The following is a 21,810-nucleotide window of genomic DNA, read 5'->3' as shown; positions in this document are numbered from 1 at the left end:
CACCAAGGAATTAATTTGGGCAAAGGGCTTTAAGGCTACGTGTGAGGGGAGAGAGAGAGAGAGGGGGAGACGACGACGACATTCAAGATAACATACAGTGAATTGCTTGTGTATGAGGCAATAGACAATGAGGCAACGACAACATCCCACCTGCAGCATGGGTACAGCCTGTGTGGCATGCTGAAAAGCTTCAGAAAGAAGAATCTGACAGGAAAGTGATGATGGATATAAGCCTTGAACCTATCATTGTAAATTTTGTCCAAAAACAAACTCAAATAGAAGTGATGATGGTATTACGATGTAGACTTTGGAACAAAAGTAATACTATTTCTTAGTTTTAAAGACTTGTGGTTTAAAAAATGTGTTTGTCAACATATCAGTTGCATACATAATAATGAGAACTTCCTGGCCTTTTTGATTAGGACTTTGCATCCTTTTAATTATGCAGACTATAATGTTCAACATATTGGCCAAGAAGAAGTCAACTTCTCCAACCATGTTGTAAACTTCTGTCATTTTCAAGACACGAACTGGAGAAGGCCCTAAAATGACAGTAACTGTTACTTGTTGAGATATCAGTGGTTTTTGATGTTATCAGTCAGATACCCTGGAGTCATCCGCAGACAATGGTTAATTGTTTGCTTGTTCAATGGTTAATAAATGCGGTCTCTCACTGTAATAATATCGAACATGCTAGTTCACATTCATAATGCCCATTAACAATTAAAAAAATGACAACTTACTGACCATTTTTACAATAGTCTTTTCTACCACTAATTCTTTTTTACACGCAGTGATTACACTCAACTATCATCAAACGTACACACACACACACACACACACACACACACACACACACACACACAAATGGCTCTGAGCATTATGGGACTTAACGTCTGAGGACATCACACACATCCATGCCCGAGGCAGGATTCAAACCTGCGACCATAGCGGTCGCGCGGTTCCAGACTGAAGCGCCTAGAACCGCTCAGCCACACTGGCCAACACACACACACACACACACACACACACACACACACACACACACACACACACACATTTTTAAAAATTCTACTGATCAGAAGCAGTTGTCAAGCAAATATAATGATTTCAGTTTGTACTTGAAGATAATTCTGTTGTGTATTAAATTTTTACTTATAATGCAGTTCAAATCGCAAGAAATGGTAATTATTGCAAGCAGTTTTAATGTTGTTTTGAGAAAAATTGAACTTCACGTCTTCACAAAGCTTTGTCAGCTGTTCTCGCCTCCTGACATCACGCAGAGTAAATCTGTGGGGCAATGGACGTGAATTAATATTTCTCTCATGATGACTGATCACAATTGGTTTTAATATTTATTATTCCCCTCATAGATTTGAACATATAATGTACACAAGCCTGACTGTTATCCACATCAGTGCAGTTCGGCAACAAAGACTTTGTCTGCCCCTTCTCTGCTGCTGTGCATGCGCAGTTCTCAACCCCCCACGCTTCCTTTCTGCTCCGCCTCTATGTGCGGAATCGTCATCCTAGGTGACGCGGGCTTTAGTCTTAAGCAAATTGTATTTGTATGAACATTTATGCTGCCAAGAATAATTTTATCATTTAAATACTGTTTGAGAAACAATAATTGCACACAATTTATAGACACATAGCAAGGTGAGTCATCTGGCATGTATACTCCAGAAGCAAAATGGGAAACTTTCTAATGGGCCCACAAAATGTGATTTCAATGGTACGGATAAATAGATGACACAAGTACAACAGCAATAGCTGTACGTTCCTCCTCAGCAAAGGAAAATGCTTTTGGTGAATGAAGAAAATGAGCCAACAATATCATCTACGAGGGTTGCCCAGAAAGTAATGCACCACATTTTTTTCTCCCCCAAAAACAAGGCTATGAACGCAAAATGTTGTGTATGTATTATTTGAAGTCTCCTGTGCAAGCACGCCAAGTTTTCGTCACTTCTGACATAGTGTAGCTGCAAGACAGATTCAAAATGGCAGAGAAAGAAACTGTGGGGAATATTCAAAGACACTTGTGCAAAGTCTATGGAGAATCTGCTGTCAACAGAGGTACAGTTAGTCACTGGGCACAGAGGGTGAGGTCATCAGAAGGTGGTTCGGCATCCATGATTTGCAGCAGTCGGGGAGACCATCCACTGCTGTCACACCTGAGATGTTGCAGCGAGCTGATGTTGTACTTCGCGAGGACAGACACAATATGACTCGGTAGTTGACACTGCATCTGTCAATCACCAAAGGAAGTGTGGATGCAATTATCTGCACTCTTGGGTATTCAAAAGTGTGTGCAAGATGGGTCCTGAGGTGTCTTAACAGTGGATCACAAATCGCATAGAAAAAACATTTGTCTCGATTTGTTGCAACATTTTGAAGCTGAGGGGGAGGCCTTCTTGTCTCAGATTGTGACAGATGATGAAACCTTTGTTTACCATTTTTAACCCCCAAACAAAACGACAGTCGATGGAATGGCGCCATTCCCATTCACCACAAAAGAAAAAATTCCAACCAACTGCTTCCACCAGTAAAGTCATGGTCACCATTTTCTGGGACTGTGAAGGTGATCCTCACTGATGTGATGCCAAGAGTTGGTACCATTAATTCAGAAGCACATGTCAACGCACAAACAAAACTCGAGATGTGCTTCCAGCGACTTTGGCACCACAGCAACCCAGGAGATGTTTTGCTGTAACATGATAACATTCAGCCCCACACAAGTCTAAGGATTGCTGAAAACATTGCAAAACAAGGTTGGACAGTGTTACCCCAATCACTCTACAGCCCTGACCTAGCACCCTCAGACTTCCACTTGTTTGGGCCTTTAAAGGATGCCATTCTTGGAAGACATTTTGAGGATGATGAGGAGGTGATTCACAAGCACTGGCTCTGCCACCAGGACAAGGATTGGTACCAACAGTGCACACGCCCTTGTTTCACAGTGAAGGAAGGCCATAAAAACACCATTCTTTCTTGTGTTTAATTCTCATTATATTCAATACAGAATTGTTGAAGAAGAAAAAAATGCAGTGCATTACTTTCTGGGCAACCCTTGTACTTCCAGGCAGTTTAAAACTATGTATTTTGACACTACTGTGAATGGCTACCAACGCAGGCAAAGCATTCTTACACTGTAGTGTGTATAAATATGAAAATGAAAAGAATACACTGGTCCAAGGAATGACTGAAATTTAGGGATAAATATATCCATGAAAAACTGCCTTAAGGAAATATTACACTCAGGATGTGATGATTACATCAATTTTCTCTGAATGGGCAGTCACAATTTTAATAACCTGTTAAAACCGAGTGATGCAGCACAGTGGTTAGCACACTGGACTCGCATTCAGGAGGACAACAGTTCAATCACACGTCCGGCCATCACGATTTAGGTTTTCCGTGATTTCCCTAAATCGCTCCAGGCAAACGTCGGGATGATTCCTTTGAAAAGACACAGCCAACTCCTTCCCCATCCTTCCCTAATCCGATGAGACCAATGGCCTCTCTGTTTGCTCTCCTTCCCAAACAACCCAACTTATTAAAATTACTTTGCACTCACATTAAAAGAAAACACAGTTATGACAAAATCTACTCGGTCCTCTAATGGAAGGTCATTAAAGTACCACACGGTGGGAACATATAGATCATCTGTGAAAGAACCTGTGAGCTCTGAATTTTTTATTATTTAATTGCACTCCCACTTGTATGTTATGTGTAAAATACTGATTCTCTTCAATGGCTGTGAAAGGCGCAACACCTCTACTATTTTGGTAATTGCCAATAGTCTTTTGTTTTTATTTTCAATTGTAGATTCAACAATTGTGGAAACTCACAATACAGTGAGATAACTTGTAATAAAAATTCCCTCTCTCCAAGCTTTTTTATCTGAGGATGATTTGAAGGTGGCACCCATGATGCACTGAGAACTGCTCCACGATTCTATAATAGGTGGTTGTTAGAAAGAAGTGTGGATGCAATTATCTGCACTCTTGGGTATTCAAAAGTGTGTGCAAGATGGGTCCTGAGGTGTCTTAACAGTGGATCACAAATCGCATAGAAAAAACATTTGTCTCGATTTGTTGCAACATTTTGAAGCTGAGGGGGAGGCCTTCTTGTCTCAGATTGTGACAGATGATGAAACCTTTGTTTACCATTTTTAACCCCCAAACAAAACGACAGTCGATGGAATGGCGCCATTCCCATTCACCACAAAAGAAAAAATTCCAACCAACTGCTTCCACCAGTAAAGTCATGGTCACCATTTTCTGGGACTGTGAAGGTGATCCTCACTGATGTGATGCCAAGAGTTGGTACCATTAATTCAGAAGCACATGTCAACGCACAAACAAAACTCGAGATGTGCTTCCAGCGACTTTGGCACCACAGCAACCCAGGAGATGTTTTGCTGTAACATGATAACATTCAGCCCCACACAAGTCTAAGGATTGCTGAAAACATTGCAAAACAAGGTTGGACAGTGTTACCCCAATCACTCTACAGCCCTGACCTAGCACCCTCAGACTTCCACTTGTTTGGGCCTTTAAAGGATGCCATTCTTGGAAGACATTTTGAGGATGATGAGGAGGTGATTCACAAGCACTGGCTCTGCCACCAGGACAAGGATTGGTACCAACAGTGCACACGCCCTTGTTTCACAGTGAAGGAAGGCCATAAAAACACCATTCTTTCTTGTGTTTAATTCTCATTATATTCAATACAGAATTGTTGAAGAAGAAAAAAATGCAGTGCATTACTTTCTGGGCAACCCTTGTACTTCCAGGCAGTTTAAAACTATGTATTTTGACACTACTGTGAATGGCTACCAACGCAGGCAAAGCATTCTTACACTGTAGTGTGTATAAATATGAAAATGAAAAGAATACACTGGTCCAAGGAATGACTGAAATTTAGGGATAAATATATCCATGAAAAACTGCCTTAAGGAAATATTACACTCAGGATGTGATGATTACATCAATTTTCTCTGAATGGGCAGTCACAATTTTAATAACCTGTTAAAACCGAGTGATGCAGCACAGTGGTTAGCACACTGGACTCGCATTCAGGAGGACAACAGTTCAATCACACGTCCGGCCATCACGATTTAGGTTTTCCGTGATTTCCCTAAATCGCTCCAGGCAAACGTCGGGATGATTCCTTTGAAAAGACACAGCCAACTCCTTCCCCATCCTTCCCTAATCCGATGAGACCAATGGCCTCTCTGTTTGCTCTCCTTCCCAAACAACCCAACTTATTAAAATTACTTTGCACTCACATTAAAAGAAAACACAGTTATGACAAAACCTACTCGGTCCTCTAATGGAAGGTCATTAAAGTACCACACGGTGGGAACATATAGATCATCTGTGAAAGAACCTGTGAGCTCTGAATTTTTTATTATTTAATTGCACTCCCACTTGTATGTTATGTGTAAAATACTGATTCTCTTCAATGGCTGTGAAAGGCGCAACACCTCTACTATTTTGGTAATTGCCAATAGTCTTTTGTTTTTATTTTCAATTGTAGATTCAACAATTGTGGAAACTCACAATACAGTGAGATAACTTGTAATAAAAATTCCCTCTCTCCAAGCTTTTTTATCTGAGGATGATTTGAAGGTGGCACCCATGATGCACTGAGAACTGCTCCACGATTCTATAATAGGTGGTTGTTAGAAAGAAGCAGTGCCAATTATCTTATTCCTTCAGCATTTAATAAAATGCCTACAAAAACTATATATCAGTTATCTTTCATCATTTTAAGAGTAAACGTATTCAAAGAAAATTCTTTTTTCAGTTATTAGTTAGGCACTAGTGTTGATGATGGAGAAGGAAAAAGAGGGGGAGGAGATGTACTAGCTAACACCTGGTTTCATTCAGGAGTAATGGTCTCAGAAAGGTTGGGAACCACTGGCACAGACTCGCAGGGCAGAATGCTAAAGCCTAAACTGCTGTGAGCATTCCCTGAGGAAATTTGTAGGTACTGGATTGTCTATGTGCAAAGGCAAAATAAACTTGAAGGTAATCTTATTTGTTTAATGTGTCCTTTAAAAAAGGAGAGGGAGGGAGGGAGGGAGAGATTGAAGTTATTATTGCCACATGAAACATGGGGAGATATTCCATCTCCAGGAATTCCTGTACATGTGACACTTGTTCTACATGTATAGCAAGTTCAAGGGAAAGAAACAAAAAGATTAAAAGCCAGGCTGGACAAACTAAAGAAAACTAATCAATGTTTGCTACGCTTTACATGTGGCCATAATAAAGAGCATGTTTTGCAACGAAAAAGGCATCCAAACAAAATGTAAAGGTGAACATCAAGTATCCATTTGTGACAACAGCTTTCACTTTATATATTTACAGACCGCCCACGTGAGATTATTAGGACCAATCAGTAAACTGACACTTGCTATTCTGAATACAGGAAGCCAATCATGTTTCATCAACCACTAGATTATAGAGACCTAAGAACTGAATGTCACTGAAAACATAACTTTTGCAGTAGCAACCACTGAATCAGCCCTCAGTTCATCCTCTGCATGAAGAAGGGTCCACTTCAACATGATACAGTGATAGAATAACACTCAAGTAACAATTACAGCCTTTGAATGTTCTAATGAAGTCACTCATCAAACAACAATCTAACAACTTGTGCTACAGTGAGGAATTAAGGCTAGCGAATCCATGAGAAGTGCTGGAAGACCTTCCTACTGAAACACTTAGTGGGATCTATTACTACTGGAAGATTCTTTCAAGTGACCAATCAAAACCTCATGCTGAGTTGCAGACTGGCACAACACTTGGATCTTGGCCACAGTCTGGCAGCTTTTCTGAAATGTGCAGATGGGAATTACCCTTAAAACACATTCTCCACTCCTGAAATCATCCAGGCCTCAACCAACAGTAACCTACTGTCCCCACACCCTCCACTCAACAGTTTCCATTCCTTCTGTACTATTACCTCCTCCCAATTCATGTCTCCTCAGTCTCACTGTGTGCCACTCTCAGCCCCCCCCCAAGTTTCTCCCCTTCTCTGCTCCTCTCCTTTCCCATTTCCCACTCCCCGCATCCCACTTCCCACTCTCAATTTCCCTCCCTCCCCCACAGCCTCCCGATGCTGTTCCTGGCAGCCTTGTCCTGTCACCATCTAGTTCCTGTAAGCTCTCCAAGGCTGCAATTACTTTCCTCCTCCTTCCCCAACTCACTTCAGATTGCTGCTTCTGCTCAGCATGACACAGTCGCATTCTGGCCAGAGTTAGTGGTGATGTATGCATGAGGTGTGCTTGCTTGTGTGATTTTGTGTGTGTGTGTGTGTGTGTGTGTGTGTGTGTGTGTGTGTGTGTGTGTTTTCCTTTCTGAAGAAGGCTTTGACAGAAAGCTCAGTGCGTAATAGTCTTTTTGTTGTGCTGGTTGCAACTCAATGTTACAGTGAGTAGCAATCTATCTTATTTATAATATTGTTGGTATTTCAACCTGGACTTCCCATTATTCAATTAAATTTTCAGTTTTATTATATTTGTTCTTCTACCAACAATTTTTTGCCATATACTCACTGGGAAGAGAATAGGCACCACTAATGAATGCATACCGATCCATTTTATTCAAAGTGATCTTAAAAAGATATCTGACAACATGATACACAGTTAATGGGATTTCGAAACAACCGGTATAAGTAAGACTCAGGAAAGCTTACAGTCCCATAAAAACAAAACCTAAAATCATATATTTCAAGATACATACTGTACCAAGAATGCAAAAAAAGAGTTGCAAGTCAGCCAAGGAAGAAAGATGTTATTTTCTCAAGATTAAATTTCAGTCACTGTTAATAGACAAGTCAACATTCAACGACGACTTTGCAGCCACCCTACATTGCAGCCTGACAACCTTACATTGCCTTTTATTCGAATACGCAAATCATTCTCAAAGTGGATGATACAATCGAACATTGTGAACTAACAAATTTAAACATGGTGGAGGCAGTAAGAAATATAGATGGTACTGACCAGAAACAGACAATGAAAATCCTAGAGATATGATGGAAGAAGATTAATTTACACAAAGCAGGTAGTGAGGTATACGTGTTCTGTAGCACCACTAAGAGAATATGAGGAGCCATTCTATATGTGATGGCCACTGTAGAAAATAAATACTCAGTAATTGGAAGCTCCCATATAGACAAACAGAGCTTGTGGATCAATTTAATAGGGATAGAAGCAGCAATAAACTCATGATTTCTTGTCCAAAATGGAGAGTCTGCTATGGTATTGAAATTGTTCCATTACCTAAGTGTTGGTAAACTGACAATCATTCTCTCCAGTCCTGAATCTAAAAGACGAAAGGCTCTCAAAAAAGATTAAATATCCTTCACTACCAAGAAATGACCATGAGGTAAGAGGACACCCATCATGACAAAGACCTCAAGATGGAGAAGGAGTCTTATTACAAGAGAAGATCAAACCCGGCCACTATTGGAGGAAAGCCATAGCATAAGGGGTACAACATAGCAGAGATGACAATATCTAATGCAATGTGCTGCAGCAACTGAGATGTTGAGGATTTGTTGAATAATACAGCTGGTCAAACCTTCTAAGACAAACCAAAGTGGGAAGGATGATGGGGGTTGCAGACAAGGAGCAGATTACATTATCAACAATCAGCTGATCAATTTGCAGGCCATACTGCTAGTTGCACAGAACATACTGCAATGCCAGAGAGAAGAGACATTGTGTAAGTGAACACTGTGTTGGAATCTGATGTTTCTGAACAACAAGCATTAATCTTCTTTCTTAACGTTGCTAATACTGATTTTAGTAAATAAACACAAAGGTAAATGAAAACATTACAAGGTGCTTTAAAATCACAAAAGCTACTGCAAGGCTTTAAGATCATACTAACCTCTTCGATTATCAAAAGGACTATCATAGCCCTTATCATCAGCAGAAACCTGTCGTCTGTTATCTGCATCACGACCACGTGCTGGTAGTGAATAATCTCTTTCAACAAGACTATCTCGAGTGTCAATGAGCCCTGCACGTTCAAATCCAACACCACCTCTATCGTGGTCCCCTCTATCAAAGCTGCTAACTCTGTCCCTATCAGCAGACCTGTCAAAAGTACGGTCCCGATCTCTATCTCTGTCTCGGTCTCTGTCCCGATCTCGATCCCGATCCCGATCCCTGTCACGATCACGGTCGCGGTCACGGTCACGCTCCACAACACGATCCCGATCCCGATCTCGTTCACTTCTACTGTCAGAACCACGAGAGAGTCCTCTCTCAGCAGCAATACGTGCCAGAGCTCGATCTGAACCCCTATCACGATCTCTTTCACGATCACGATCTCTATCGCGTTCTCTGTCTGATCCCCGATCACGATCTCTGTCACGATCTCTTTCACGATCTCGGTCCTTGTCTCTGTCACGATCTCGATCTCGGTCCCTGTCTCTCTCCCTATCACGATCACGTTCTCTGTCCTTGTCACGATCTCGATCTCGGTCTCGATCTCTATCCCTTTCTCGGTCTCTGTCTCTATCCCTGTCCCTATCTCTGTCCCTGTCTCTATCCCTATCCCTATCTCTATCCCTTTCCCTGTCCCTGTCCCGGTCCTTATCTCTATCAGAACCACGAAGAGAATTACGGTCACGATCCCTGTCCCTCTCACGATCTCTATCCCTCTCCCTATCTCGATCAAGGCCACTTCTGTCTAAGCCACCTCTTTCTGAGCCATTCCTATCTAATCCACCTCTATCTAAACCACCTCTATCTAAACCACCTCTATCTAATATACCTCTATCTACTCCACTCCTATCCAAACCAGTTCTGTCTAGAACTGTCCTATCCAGGCCCCCTCTATCCAGGCCCCCTCTATCCAGACCACTTCGGTCCAATCCAAGACTTCCGAGGCCTCCTCCTAGGCCACTGATGCCTTTGTCTAGACCCTTACTACTTTCCAAATTAGCACTCAGTAATGTTGTTGCTTTTGCACCAAGCCCTCCAAGATTAGGATGCTGTGTTGCTAATGACAACAGCGATGGTAATTCACGCTCATATTCACGTGCTTTATTGAGACCTTTGTCACGTTCCTTTTCTCTTTCACGATCTCGCCTTTCTCGCTCACGGTCACGCTCTCTATCACGTTCACGATCCCTCTCCCTTTCACGATCTCTATCACGGTCATGGTCTCTGACAGTTTCATCACGGTCCTTTCTTGAATCTCTGTCACGATCACGACCAATTCTGAGATCACTACCATCACGACTGGTGTCCTTATTGTCACGATCCCTCAAGTCTCTTGAATCACGTGTATCTCTAACGCGAATCCTGTCCCTTTCATTATCATGCTCTCGACCTGAAAAGAAAAGCAGAAATGTAATTACAAATGGGATCATACAAACAGATATGTTATTTCTCCAAAATTGTTGATTTTACTGTAGAGAAATTTATATTAATGTACATTAGACTGGACTCAATACAAAATTTTCTTACAAACACTAGTTGACCTTTAGCATTTCTAAACAGAAGTCTCTAAAATCAGGCAATAACATGGCAATAATGTTTATAATTGCATATTTGGCAAGTTCAATAGCTTTCCTAATTTCATGCTGCATATATCTAAATTTAATTGCCCTATGGAATGGTCAAGCGACGCAGCACAGAGTTAGAATTTGCTTACACAGATTATTTCACATTATAAAAAAAGGATTGTATCAATTGCAACATCATAGGCAATATGGTATGTAAAATGACAAAAAGCGCAATTTGAGATACAATTCAGAAGCAATCCACACTGGTGGAGTACTTAGAAAAGTAGCTGAAGCGATTGAACTGGTTCACACTCGGAGAGCAGTGATACAACACTAACATGTATCTCCATACATATTCTGATTTTTGGCAGCAATGAGCTATGCTGCACCATATTTGATGTGACACTATAGCCACACTATGGAACTATGGCTCAAATTTCTGTTTTGTAAGTTGTTAAGGGGCTCCGGAACGCCCTATACTTGCAATGTTAAAATAACGCTTATAAATTACATCTTTCCTCACAAAGTATTTGAGGTAGGAAGTTGAACTTTTTACAGATTATTTATTGGAATATGGGCTACAACTTAACACAGGGATTTTACAAAATTTTAGTTCAGTTATTAAAGATGATTTTTTTTTCAATTGTAATGAAAATTCACAACATTTTTTTTGCAATTTTTTATTTATATATTCAAAAATATACAGTTTTTTGGAAAAAGGCTGTGTTAAATTATGCAGAAGGTACTGTGTAACATTTACTGAAAGTTTGAAACAAATATGTTTGGAAGATCCTTAGAAAACATGTAATTAGTATGAGAAAATAAAAGTTTTGGGAATCGAGCGACAAAGATTGGATTAACTTTTTAGTGCATTCCAGGTCCATAGGATGGATTATTTTCATCCTCTGCAAACTCCTCCTCCAGCTTCCTCTTGTTCCTCCTCCTGTTTACTCTTGCTTGTATTTCTAGACTCTTTACAGCCCTGTCTGCAGCCCGAAGGCGTTCCTTGTCTAAAGCAAGCATCGCTCGTACCATGTTAGAACCTATCTTCATTCCCATATTTCTAAATACCTTGCACCTTACAATGTTGCCATCATTGAAAGTCGCAACAGCATCATACACACCAAAGTGAAGTGTTTCTATTCCAACAAATACAGTCTTGGGGATTCTTGACCATATAACACTATTTACACTTTCATTGGGGTTTTGAGTTTTTCCGTGAATACACTTTTTCAACAGTTCAGGTGCTGCTAAGTCTCTGAAAATAGGTTTTATCACCTCCATTATTGCATGAGGCAGACTATGCTTATGAGTGTACACTTCACCAGTTAGCAATCCTTTGTTATATTTACACCAACTGTCTTCTTCTTTGGGACACAAGCTATGTTGGGGATTTTCATCGGTTGAAGTAGTATGATAAAAAAGAGCCCAAACAGGCTTCTTCATTTCGTCGACACTTTGTGTATTTTGCCTAATAGCCATTCCATAATAGTTCTGTATTTTGTCAATTACACTGTCAATTAACCTTCCCTTCCCATCCAACCCTTTACCATCACTGAGTTTTTGTTTTTTGTACGAAGCTTTCAGTCACCGAAGTCTTGTTCCCATTCGCTTCTGTACGGGTCCAATACACTCAAATTTCTGCACTACAACATCACCATAGGGCTTCAGTCCTTGAACATGTTTGAAACTTTTAGAATCACTGTCACCAAGGTAATTAACATATCGCACTTTATCACACGCCTCAGAACGCTGGAATATACTGGCAACACCAGCCACTTCCATTCCTCCACTACTGCCACTATAGTTGGCTTTGCAATTATTTTCATGTGTCCCTTTATATTTTTGTGGACATCTACAATACTTTGATATTACTGCTACATCTAAAACTTTCCCTGTATACATACTGGTGGCAGATACTACACCATGAAGAGATGTGTGTCCCCGTTTATGCCAGGTACCATCGAACGCTGCAGTCAAATCTCTGTTACCATTATTTTCTATTACTGCCTCTTCCACAGCGTTCTTCATAGATTCTATACAGACATCTTCTACTTTAGACCCTATTAATTTATTATAGGTCGTAAACTTGGTTGGGGGATTTGGAAGATTCATGATGCCACAGAAAATTGCACCTGCAGTAGCACCCTTACCAACTGAATGCAAGGAATAAACAAATCTAATGTTGTGTTGGTAGATTTTGCTACCATTTTCTTCAGTTGCAGTTACTGCAACACTGTTCCAAAAGGTGGTCATGTATGAACACTTATCACATTTCAGTTGTATTTCACTAGCAAGTCCTACGTGCTTTATTATGGAGAGTTCCAGACCAACTTCACTACAATGAATACATCTTACACAGTTTGAAAAAATTCCTTTGAGAACCGACATATCAAATATTTCATTCACATCCGATTCGCCCACAAAACATTCATAGTTTTCACTCATTGAACCAAGCTTCTTCTGTGAAGTATTTTCTTTCCCACTTTGACTGCTATGGGCAGGTGTACTTGAGAGGTTAGGTTCACTCACTTGGTTATCGTCTTTATTGTTTACAGTAATAACACATACCTTTGGCTTTCCAACATTTCTCCTTTTCTTAAAAGCCTTCAGATGATTTCTAATAACTTTACTTTTACTCATTATTATACTTCAACAAAACAGAGACTCAAGAAACAGAATTAATTACGAATATTTTTGAGATAACGACAGAGTAAATAAACATGAAACAATCGACAATCACACCAGCGATATATATTGAACCATCACAGGTTAGCCACAACACATACTTTATCTCACATCACTAAAATGTACCTGATGAACACGGACGTTAATAATAACACCATTTGACAGCAGTTTAACAGCGCCACAGTGGGTCACGCCCATGTAGAACACATTTCAAAAAAAATTTAAAAATAGTTGTAGTCTTCGGAATTGAATAAATTATATATCTATTAAAAGGTAATAGTCTGCAGATTCAGAAAACGCAAAAAAGTAAAAATTGAACTTTTCATGATTTTGAGCCTTTCCGGAGCCCCTTAATGAGTCAGCTAAAAATCACATTTTAAGTTAACATTGCATTAAGAGTTATTTTCACCCAGTGACAGAGTTATCTATACACTGCGGTGACAAAAGTCATTGGACACCACCTAATATCGCAATGGACCTCCTTTTGTGCAGCATGTTGCAGCAACTCTATGTGGAATGGACTCAACAAGTCACTGGAAGTCCTCTACAGAAATACTGAGTCATGCTGCCACTATAGCCATCCATAATTGTGAAAGTGTTCCCGGAGCAGGATTTTGTGCAAGAACTGACCCCTCGATTATGTCCTAAAAATGTTTGAGGGGATCATTTCAGGCGAAATGAGTGGCCAAACCGTCTGATCGAACTGTCCAGAATGTTCTTCAACTCAATCACAAAAAATTGTGGCCCGATGTCATGGCACATTGTCATTCATAAAAATTCCATCACTGTTTGGGCACGTGAAGTCCGTGAATGGCTAAAAATGATCTCAGTCGGTTCAGTTGGGCCAGAGGACCCTGTCCATTCCATGTAAACAGAGCCCACACTATAAGGAGCCATCATCTGCTCAAACAATGCCTCGTTGATGTCTCGGGTCCACGGCTTCATGGGGTCTGCGTCACACTCAAACCCTACCATAAGCTCTTTCAAACTGAAATTAGGATTCATCTGAGCAGGCCACTGTTTTCATGTCATCTTGGGTCTAACTGATATGGTCACAAGCCCAGGAGAGGTGCTGCAGGCACTGTGCTGTTAGCAAAGGCACTCATGTCAGTCATCTGCTGCCATAGCCCAGTAACGCCAAATTTCGTCACACTGTCCTGAAGGATACATTTGTCAAATGCCCTGCACAGTGATGTCTGCAGTTATTTTACAAAGTGTTGGGTGTCTGTTAGCATTGTCGACTCTGAGCAACTGCCGCTGCTCTCGGTAGTTAAGTGAAGGCCGTTGGCCACTGTGTTGTCTGTGTTGAGATGCAATGCTTGAAATTTGGTATTCTCAATTACACTCTTGACACTGTGGATCTTGGAATATTGAATTCCCTAATGATTTCTGAAATGGTATTTCCCATGTGTCTAGCTCCAACTACCATTCTGCATTCAAAATGTATTAATTCCCATCATGTGCCCATAATCATGTCGTTGAACTTTTCACATGAACCACCTGAGAACAAATGACAGCTCTGCCAATACACTGCTCTTCTATATCTTGTGTATGTGATACTACCACCAGCAATATATGTGCATATTGTTACCCCATGATATTTGTCACCTCAGTTAATGTACAGTCTGTGTCAATTTTTGTTTTCTGTGCTAATAATTTCATTCAGGAAACTTTCTGTAACTGTTTTTGATAACATGTTGTCAAAGAAATGGAGTATATTCCGGCGAGCAACAAACGTGAAATTGGTTTTTTCTGTTGATGTAATTAAAGCATACTGTGTTCTAGGTGTTACCAACTTGAAGACAAATTTACTGCAAAAGTGTTTGAATCTGTCAAAGAAATTGGACGGAAAAAGAAGATATGCATCAGCAGTAAGAAATGGGGATGCAATGGCTAATTATTTCATGACACTGGTATTTAAGTTCCTTGGCAGGACAGCAAAATCTAAGGTCTTACAGAAGGCAGAATATGAGCTGACATGTGCATTTCTCTTTCCATGCACAATTTTGTTAATTTCATTTTTCCATCTTGCTTGTTACTATTGGTAGTTGGATCTGTAAATTCTTCTGAAACATAATAAACCAAACTAATCTTCTACTGATGACTCTTCCTCACATTTTTTCTTCCAATAATTTCCGGGTATGCAGCCGGATCCCGTCGACATTCTGCCACGATATTTCGGCCCAGAGACGTCCGGCCATCATCAGGTGAGTACACAACTACTGAAGAGCCCAGGTGCAGTCGCAGTATTTATGCCGAGTCTCGCGCATGCGAAATGTACTGGCATCCTACAGCGCATGCGTCAGGTGTTGACATGCGCAGCATAGCCGAGTTGTACGTGCTGCCCCTCAATGGTGAAAATAAAGGTTCATCTAGTCATTGAGTATCGAATGACACTGTCGATTCCACTGTGATTGTATAATTTTAATAACAGGATTCCAATTTTTATCCAGCTGAAAGCTGTTGTCACGATTTATAAGATTATTGGCAAGACGTATTTCCACTGATTCCTTGATTACGGCAACCGTCAAAATCGGCAGTAGCAGAGCACTGTATTTTATTGGGACAATCCATGGAATACAATGGAACAAAAATTTTAGCCCCGGTTTCCGGTTTTTGGGATTCCGTAATCAAGGAATCAGTGGAAATACGTCTTGCCAATAATCTTATAAATCGTGACAACGGCTTTCAGCTGGATAAAAATTGGAATCCTGTTATTAAAATTATACAATCACAGTGGAATCGACAGTGTCATTCGATACTCAATGACTAGATGAACCTTTATTTTCACCATCGAGGGCAGCACGTACAACTCGGCTATGCTGCGCATGTCAACACCTGACGCATGCGCTGTAGGATGCCAGTACATTTCGCATGCGCGAGACTCGGCATAAATACCGCGACTGCACCTGGGCTCTTCAGTAGTTGTGTACTCACCTGATGATGGCCGGACGTCTCTGGGCCGAAATATCGTGGCAGAATGTCGACGGGATCCGGCTGCATATCCGGAAATTATTAGAAGAAGAAATACGCCGGGAAAATTTCAGAAGTCACTTCCTCACATTGTCTAGCAATCTGTTTTAGAGCAGTAATTACTGAATGTGGTTTCTTTAATGTTTTATTTTTATAGCTGTAAGTATCACTATTTCTAATAACCTACTTGTCCAAGGCAAAATGTGGTTTAATTTATGTGAGGCAAAGGAATCAATGCCATTATAACTACTTGCTCATTAACGAGTGTGGGAATAGCATCCTTTATCACACTGTGAGAAATTATAATGCATGCTTTGCTGTTATCACTCCAGTGGGAATAGGAGTGTTGCATGGATATGCATCATGGGACCATTATAGCAACATGTTGTGTCACATCATATCACTTCAGTGGGAGTGGCACTATATGGCATTTCCTCCTCTGCGTTGTCAGGCCATTAACCTCTGTAATTTCTTCCTGTTTTTCCCCATTCTCTTTTCTTATGAACGAAGACTCATACCTCCAGGATATTGCTACTTCTGCTGAACCTTTATTTATATCCACTAAAAATGGTCACATCCTTTCTTGAGTATATCTCTAATTTTTTGCTCAATTTTTGTTCTTTGACTGTTTTTGAAAGATATTACTTACATTCTCATGTGCCAAAGTTATAACCATCGTACTTAAACAGCCATTCTCCATCTAATTATTTCTTAAGTAAAGTTCTTCACAGAATGCTCTCTATCAAATCTTATTTGACTTACATTTCCAATCTCCGGTTACTTAACTTCTAGTGTATTTACTTCGTATAGCTTCTCCCATCTTTTTCATTATACTCCTTTTGCTGTGGAGGATTGATACTATAAGAGTGTAAAATAACTGTCACCAAACTCAGAACAATCCCATTTCCTACTGTACTCTTTGTGGTACTTTGTTCTTCTGCATTTGGTCGAAATAACTTGTCCTCTACCTGATATACCACCTTATTTGTTTTTCTGCCTTTGTACTTAACATGTATAAAATTTACTACAATAAGAATACAAGCTTTCAGTAATTTATGCCAATAACCATAATCCATGTATACTGTGCATTAGAATGTCACATATCATCTCCAAACAGTTTAAAAAAGTGATGCAAATAATTTTCATTGGCATTCAGAACGCACTGAATGGAGAAATATTGCAGGACAAGATAACAGTAGTGCGAAAACCAGTGTCTCGTTTGTGAGACTGAACATAATGAGTTACTGAATAACTGCAGTATAAAAAAGTGCTGACTTATATGAAACTACAAATCATATGGATGGTAATGGTTGATTCCAAAGTGTACTCTTCTTCTGCAGTTCTTTACTTCGGCAAATCTTACACACACAGTAGCAATAAATGATACTTTTGGAAAATAAAACTAAATTTAATTTACTGAGAGTAATTTAATACACTGCAACTGAGCTCAACCAACATTGTCATGGACACAATTATTCAAATTTTCTGTATCTTTGAACATAGCTCAAAATATTAACTTATAAAAGCATTGATCTATCACTGAGGGATTTTTAAATAAGAACTACATGTTCAAAAGCAAATCCTGTACACAGCCACCTACAAAATGATAGCAAGCAACAATGTGTGCCATAATGACTCCTTCACTGTTGCTAAACTTCCTTATACATTAAAACTTGGAACTTGAAGCCATTTCATTGTCTTTTGGGTGCAATGCATTTGTTCCTTACTGTGTTCATCTGTCAGTATTTCTTTCTTACTACATATTCCAATGACTCAGAGGGTCTTCCACATACTCTGCTGGACCAGTTATCATGAAAGACTGGATCTTGCAGAGAATGTCTTTGCCACAGTCTAGGATTCATTTCCAGAATGACTCTTCCACCCTGCAGATTTATTTACAAAGATATGATTGTTTCATCATGGCAGTAAGATTCAGCTGTGAAGTCAGTGCAGCACAGCAGCCATTCTGTCACCGCTAGAACAGAGGTTATTTTCTCTCTCTCTCTCTCTCTCTCTTTTTTGCTGTCACCATCTTTAAATATCTTTCAACTCAATATTACTCCCGACAAATTTCAGCTCCCTCTACAAATGCATGCAAAAAATTATAATTCAGGCTAATTTTGTTTCTAATAAGATTCAAAATGACTTTTCCTGTTTCCACTAAATATCAGATGAAATACCCAATGACTCATCTACTTCAGGCTAACACCACCAATACATCAAAGAAACAAAACTGAAATTATGATTAGAAACACCACAGAAATTGTATCTTGCAGCTGAGGAGCAACACCTTGTGCATAAAAAAAATGTGTAGTGGATAAAATGGTAATTTCAGATAAGACAAGAATAGGAAACATTATTGGTGCCAAATGAATAGAACATTTACAACAAAAATTACATAATCTTTAAAAATTTAAAGTAATAATGTACATAATAATTGATTTAGTGTAAGTCAGCATACCTGAAATGTAATGAACACAAAAATTATTAACTTACCTTTAACACTAAAATCACGTTCTGAAGCAGGTTTATCAAGTGGTCCCAAAATCGGTGGTGGTGGTGGTGGCGGATCTCGTTTACGGATGTCATCACGTCTTCCACATGAATTAGTAACATCATCCTTGGTTGTCCTTACAGTTGTACGCTCTAGACTGCTTACTGTCCGCTCTTTTGGAATCTCCAGTCGCCTGTCATCTTTTTTGCGATCAACTTCTTTGTCTCGGATTCTGTCATAGTCTTTCCTGAATAGAATGAGGTGATTTCAGTTTTAAAATTTATTTCTGTTCTCATCAAAATGAGTAATGCTTTAAAAAAAGAATATTTGTACAGTAACTGCATGGCTTAAATCTATGCTGCATTAAGAAAATACTGTTAATCGCAACACAGCTCACATCATGAAATTAAAACCCCTACTGTTATCAGAGCATCATTTATAAAATAGAGTGGGGTCACAGCATCATAGTTCCACAAATAAGAAGAATTCCCTTCCTGTTGGGTAACAATGAAGTTTATATCTGTAAAACACTCTTGTAATTTTTTTAATGGGAAAACACGCTGTGACTGACTAGTCATTATCAACGCCCATAAATGCTTCTTGGCTGATGACTATGTCACAACAGGCTAGAAGTCAACATTTCTTCAAGGCTCCTACTAAGAGTCTTCTAGTAGGTCAACTAGTCTTCTAATATTTTAAGTTCCTCTTAGAGGTCTGATACCACTTCTTCTTTATGTACTTTTCTGAACTTGTAATTTCTTACTTGTGCTAGCTGGACTTTGTACTTTGCACATTTAAATTTATTACTTCCGTGTTACTAACTCTATTCACAACAACAAATTTCGCTGACAGTATCCACATATGCCACTAATTGTGCCTACACAATTATATCATACTACCAGATGCAGTTCAGGAATTATGAACTCATAAATACTGAGATGCATGAAAAACTGCCACATTTCACATGAATTCAAAATTTATTACTTCATTGTTACTATGTCCATTTGCAACACATTTTGCAGACAGTATCCACGTATGCCACTGAATGTACCTACACAAATACATCATTGTATGACTCACAGTTCAAGAGAGATGATGTCAGAAACTCTGAGATGCATGAAAAATGCTGCATCATGCATGAAGTTTTAATACATTTATCCTTTACTACTACAACACTCTTACAGTTGAGTCAAGTTAACGAAATCACTGACACCTGGCACCACTTTTGACTGTTTTCAATAGTGAAGTATCAATGGCTGTACACGAAAACAATAACCGTCTACAGAGCTGTGAAGATGCATTGCCATAGAGACTGTATTTCTATATTCGTACATTATGCATATTTCTTTGTACAGCTGTTTCATAATTTCAAAGGCATTTTCACGAATAAATGGACATGAAATTTTTTTTAATATTATACTACAAACAAAGTTCTTGTTTGTTTCTGTTTCTAATAGAAAATTGGCCAACGTGAATATCTGGGCAACGCTGGGTTTGTTAGCTAAGTGAAATGTGTTGCATTGGCTCAATTTCAGTGAGAGATCATACCTGAAAACTATTGGTAAGAGGTATGGGTGCAGTAACAAGTTCTCCCTTTCCCTGCCACCCTTATCCCTGCCTCCTCTGCACAGCCCCCCTAGACCTACCATAAACTCATATCACTGAATCAAGACAACGAGTAGTATTATGTCTTTCCTGGAGAGAAGACAGATCCACAGGAGACAATAAAATTCAAGTTCCCTTTGGTGCCTCTGGTATGCAACTCTTCATAGTTCGCATAACACATCCACTCACAGCAGCTTCCAATCATTTGGCACTAATCAGAATGCTTTGAGCAGCAACTCATACCAAGCCCACAAACAGCATTCACAGACAGGGCTGCATAGTGGCTGGTGCAATTGCTTTTCTTAACAGTGAGCAAACAATTTAAGTTAACCTCAGTGCTTCTTTTTAATTTCTAGATCTGTTATCCTACATGGATTACAAGTGGACTTTCAGAACTGAGGCTACGGCACCCAAGAAAATGGTTTGTATTAGAACAAGAGAGAAATATGGAATAAAATCTACTGGTTTCCTAAAGCTAACTTTCTGTATTGAACTTTTGTCAATGTTATGTTTACTAATAGACACACTAAAAAATTGTGGTAATTCAATACAAATTATGACAATATACACTAGTGTTGAAGGGGGAAAATGTACGGAACATACTTACAACAATTATTACACCCATCAAACGACTTCATAAGACTATGTTTACATCGTGATTGTACACTTACCAACAATGACTTAGAACAAACACGTCAGTAATTGTTGATTTACTCAGAAATACGAGAATCACTCCAGAAGAAATGCACATTATTTTTGTAAAAATACTGTTTTCATTCAGCATGTATGAAAGTTTTACAGTGTGTAGATACATCCTTCTTGTTTGTTGTCAGACTTAGTTCAACCTGTTCCCGTGAGTGGCGCCGTCACAGCATGTCTTCAAGATGGCTGCTACACTTGACATTTGTCAGAAGCAACGTGCTGTCATAGAATTCCTGTGCTGTGAAAACGAGACAGTGGAAAACATCCACAAGAGGTTGAAAAAGATGTATGGAGATGCTGATGTCGATCTCAGTACAGTTAGTCAGTGGGCAAGCAGGTTACGTGATGAAAGCAGGCACGGCAATATTGAGGATTGTCCTCGCAGCGGCAGGCCTCATACTGCACACACTCCAGACAATGTGCAGAGAGTTAACAAATTGGTGACTGCTGACAGACGCATCACAGTGAATGAATTGTCACCTTATGTTGGGATAGGGGAAGGAAGTGTTTGCAGAATACTGAAAGTGTTGGCGTTAAAAAAGCTTTGTGCCAGGTGGGTTCCCAGGATGTTAACAGTTGGCTCACAAAGAAACAAGAAAAATGGTATGCAGCGAACTTTTGGAACACTACAAGAATGGTGGAGATGAATTTCTTGGAAGAATTGTGACAGGTGATGAAACATGGCTCCATCATTTTTCACTAGAGACAAAGAGGCAATCAATGGAGTGGCATCATGCAAATTCACCCAAGAAAAAAAAAATCAAAACCACACCTTCTGCTGGAAAAGTTATGGCTACGGTGTTTTTCGA

The 21,810-nt window shown here is 39.6% G+C and overlaps 1 protein-coding gene across 9 annotated transcripts in view; it reads right to left on the bottom strand.

Moving 5' to 3' along the window:
- LOC126236927 (zinc finger CCCH domain-containing protein 13-like) overlaps window positions 1–21,810 on the bottom strand; it is a 264,568-nt gene that overhangs the window by 116,794 nt on the left and 125,964 nt on the right. For all 9 annotated transcript variants that reach the window (XM_049946596.1, XM_049946597.1, XM_049946598.1 and 6 more), the window contains exons 8-9: window positions 18,697–18,941; window positions 8,913–10,364 (exon numbers count right to left, since the gene is read on the bottom strand). In XM_049946596.1, the coding sequence (XP_049802553.1) occupies window positions 8,913–10,364; window positions 18,697–18,941 (1,697 nt within the window). The remainder of the gene's footprint in view (window positions 1–8,912; window positions 10,365–18,696; window positions 18,942–21,810) is intronic.

This window comes from Schistocerca nitens, chromosome 2, assembly GCF_023898315.1.
Source record: "Schistocerca nitens isolate TAMUIC-IGC-003100 chromosome 2, iqSchNite1.1, whole genome shotgun sequence".
Taxonomy (NCBI): domain Eukaryota; kingdom Metazoa; phylum Arthropoda; class Insecta; order Orthoptera; family Acrididae; genus Schistocerca; species Schistocerca nitens.
This window is presented reverse-complemented; position numbering and strand designations above follow the sequence as displayed.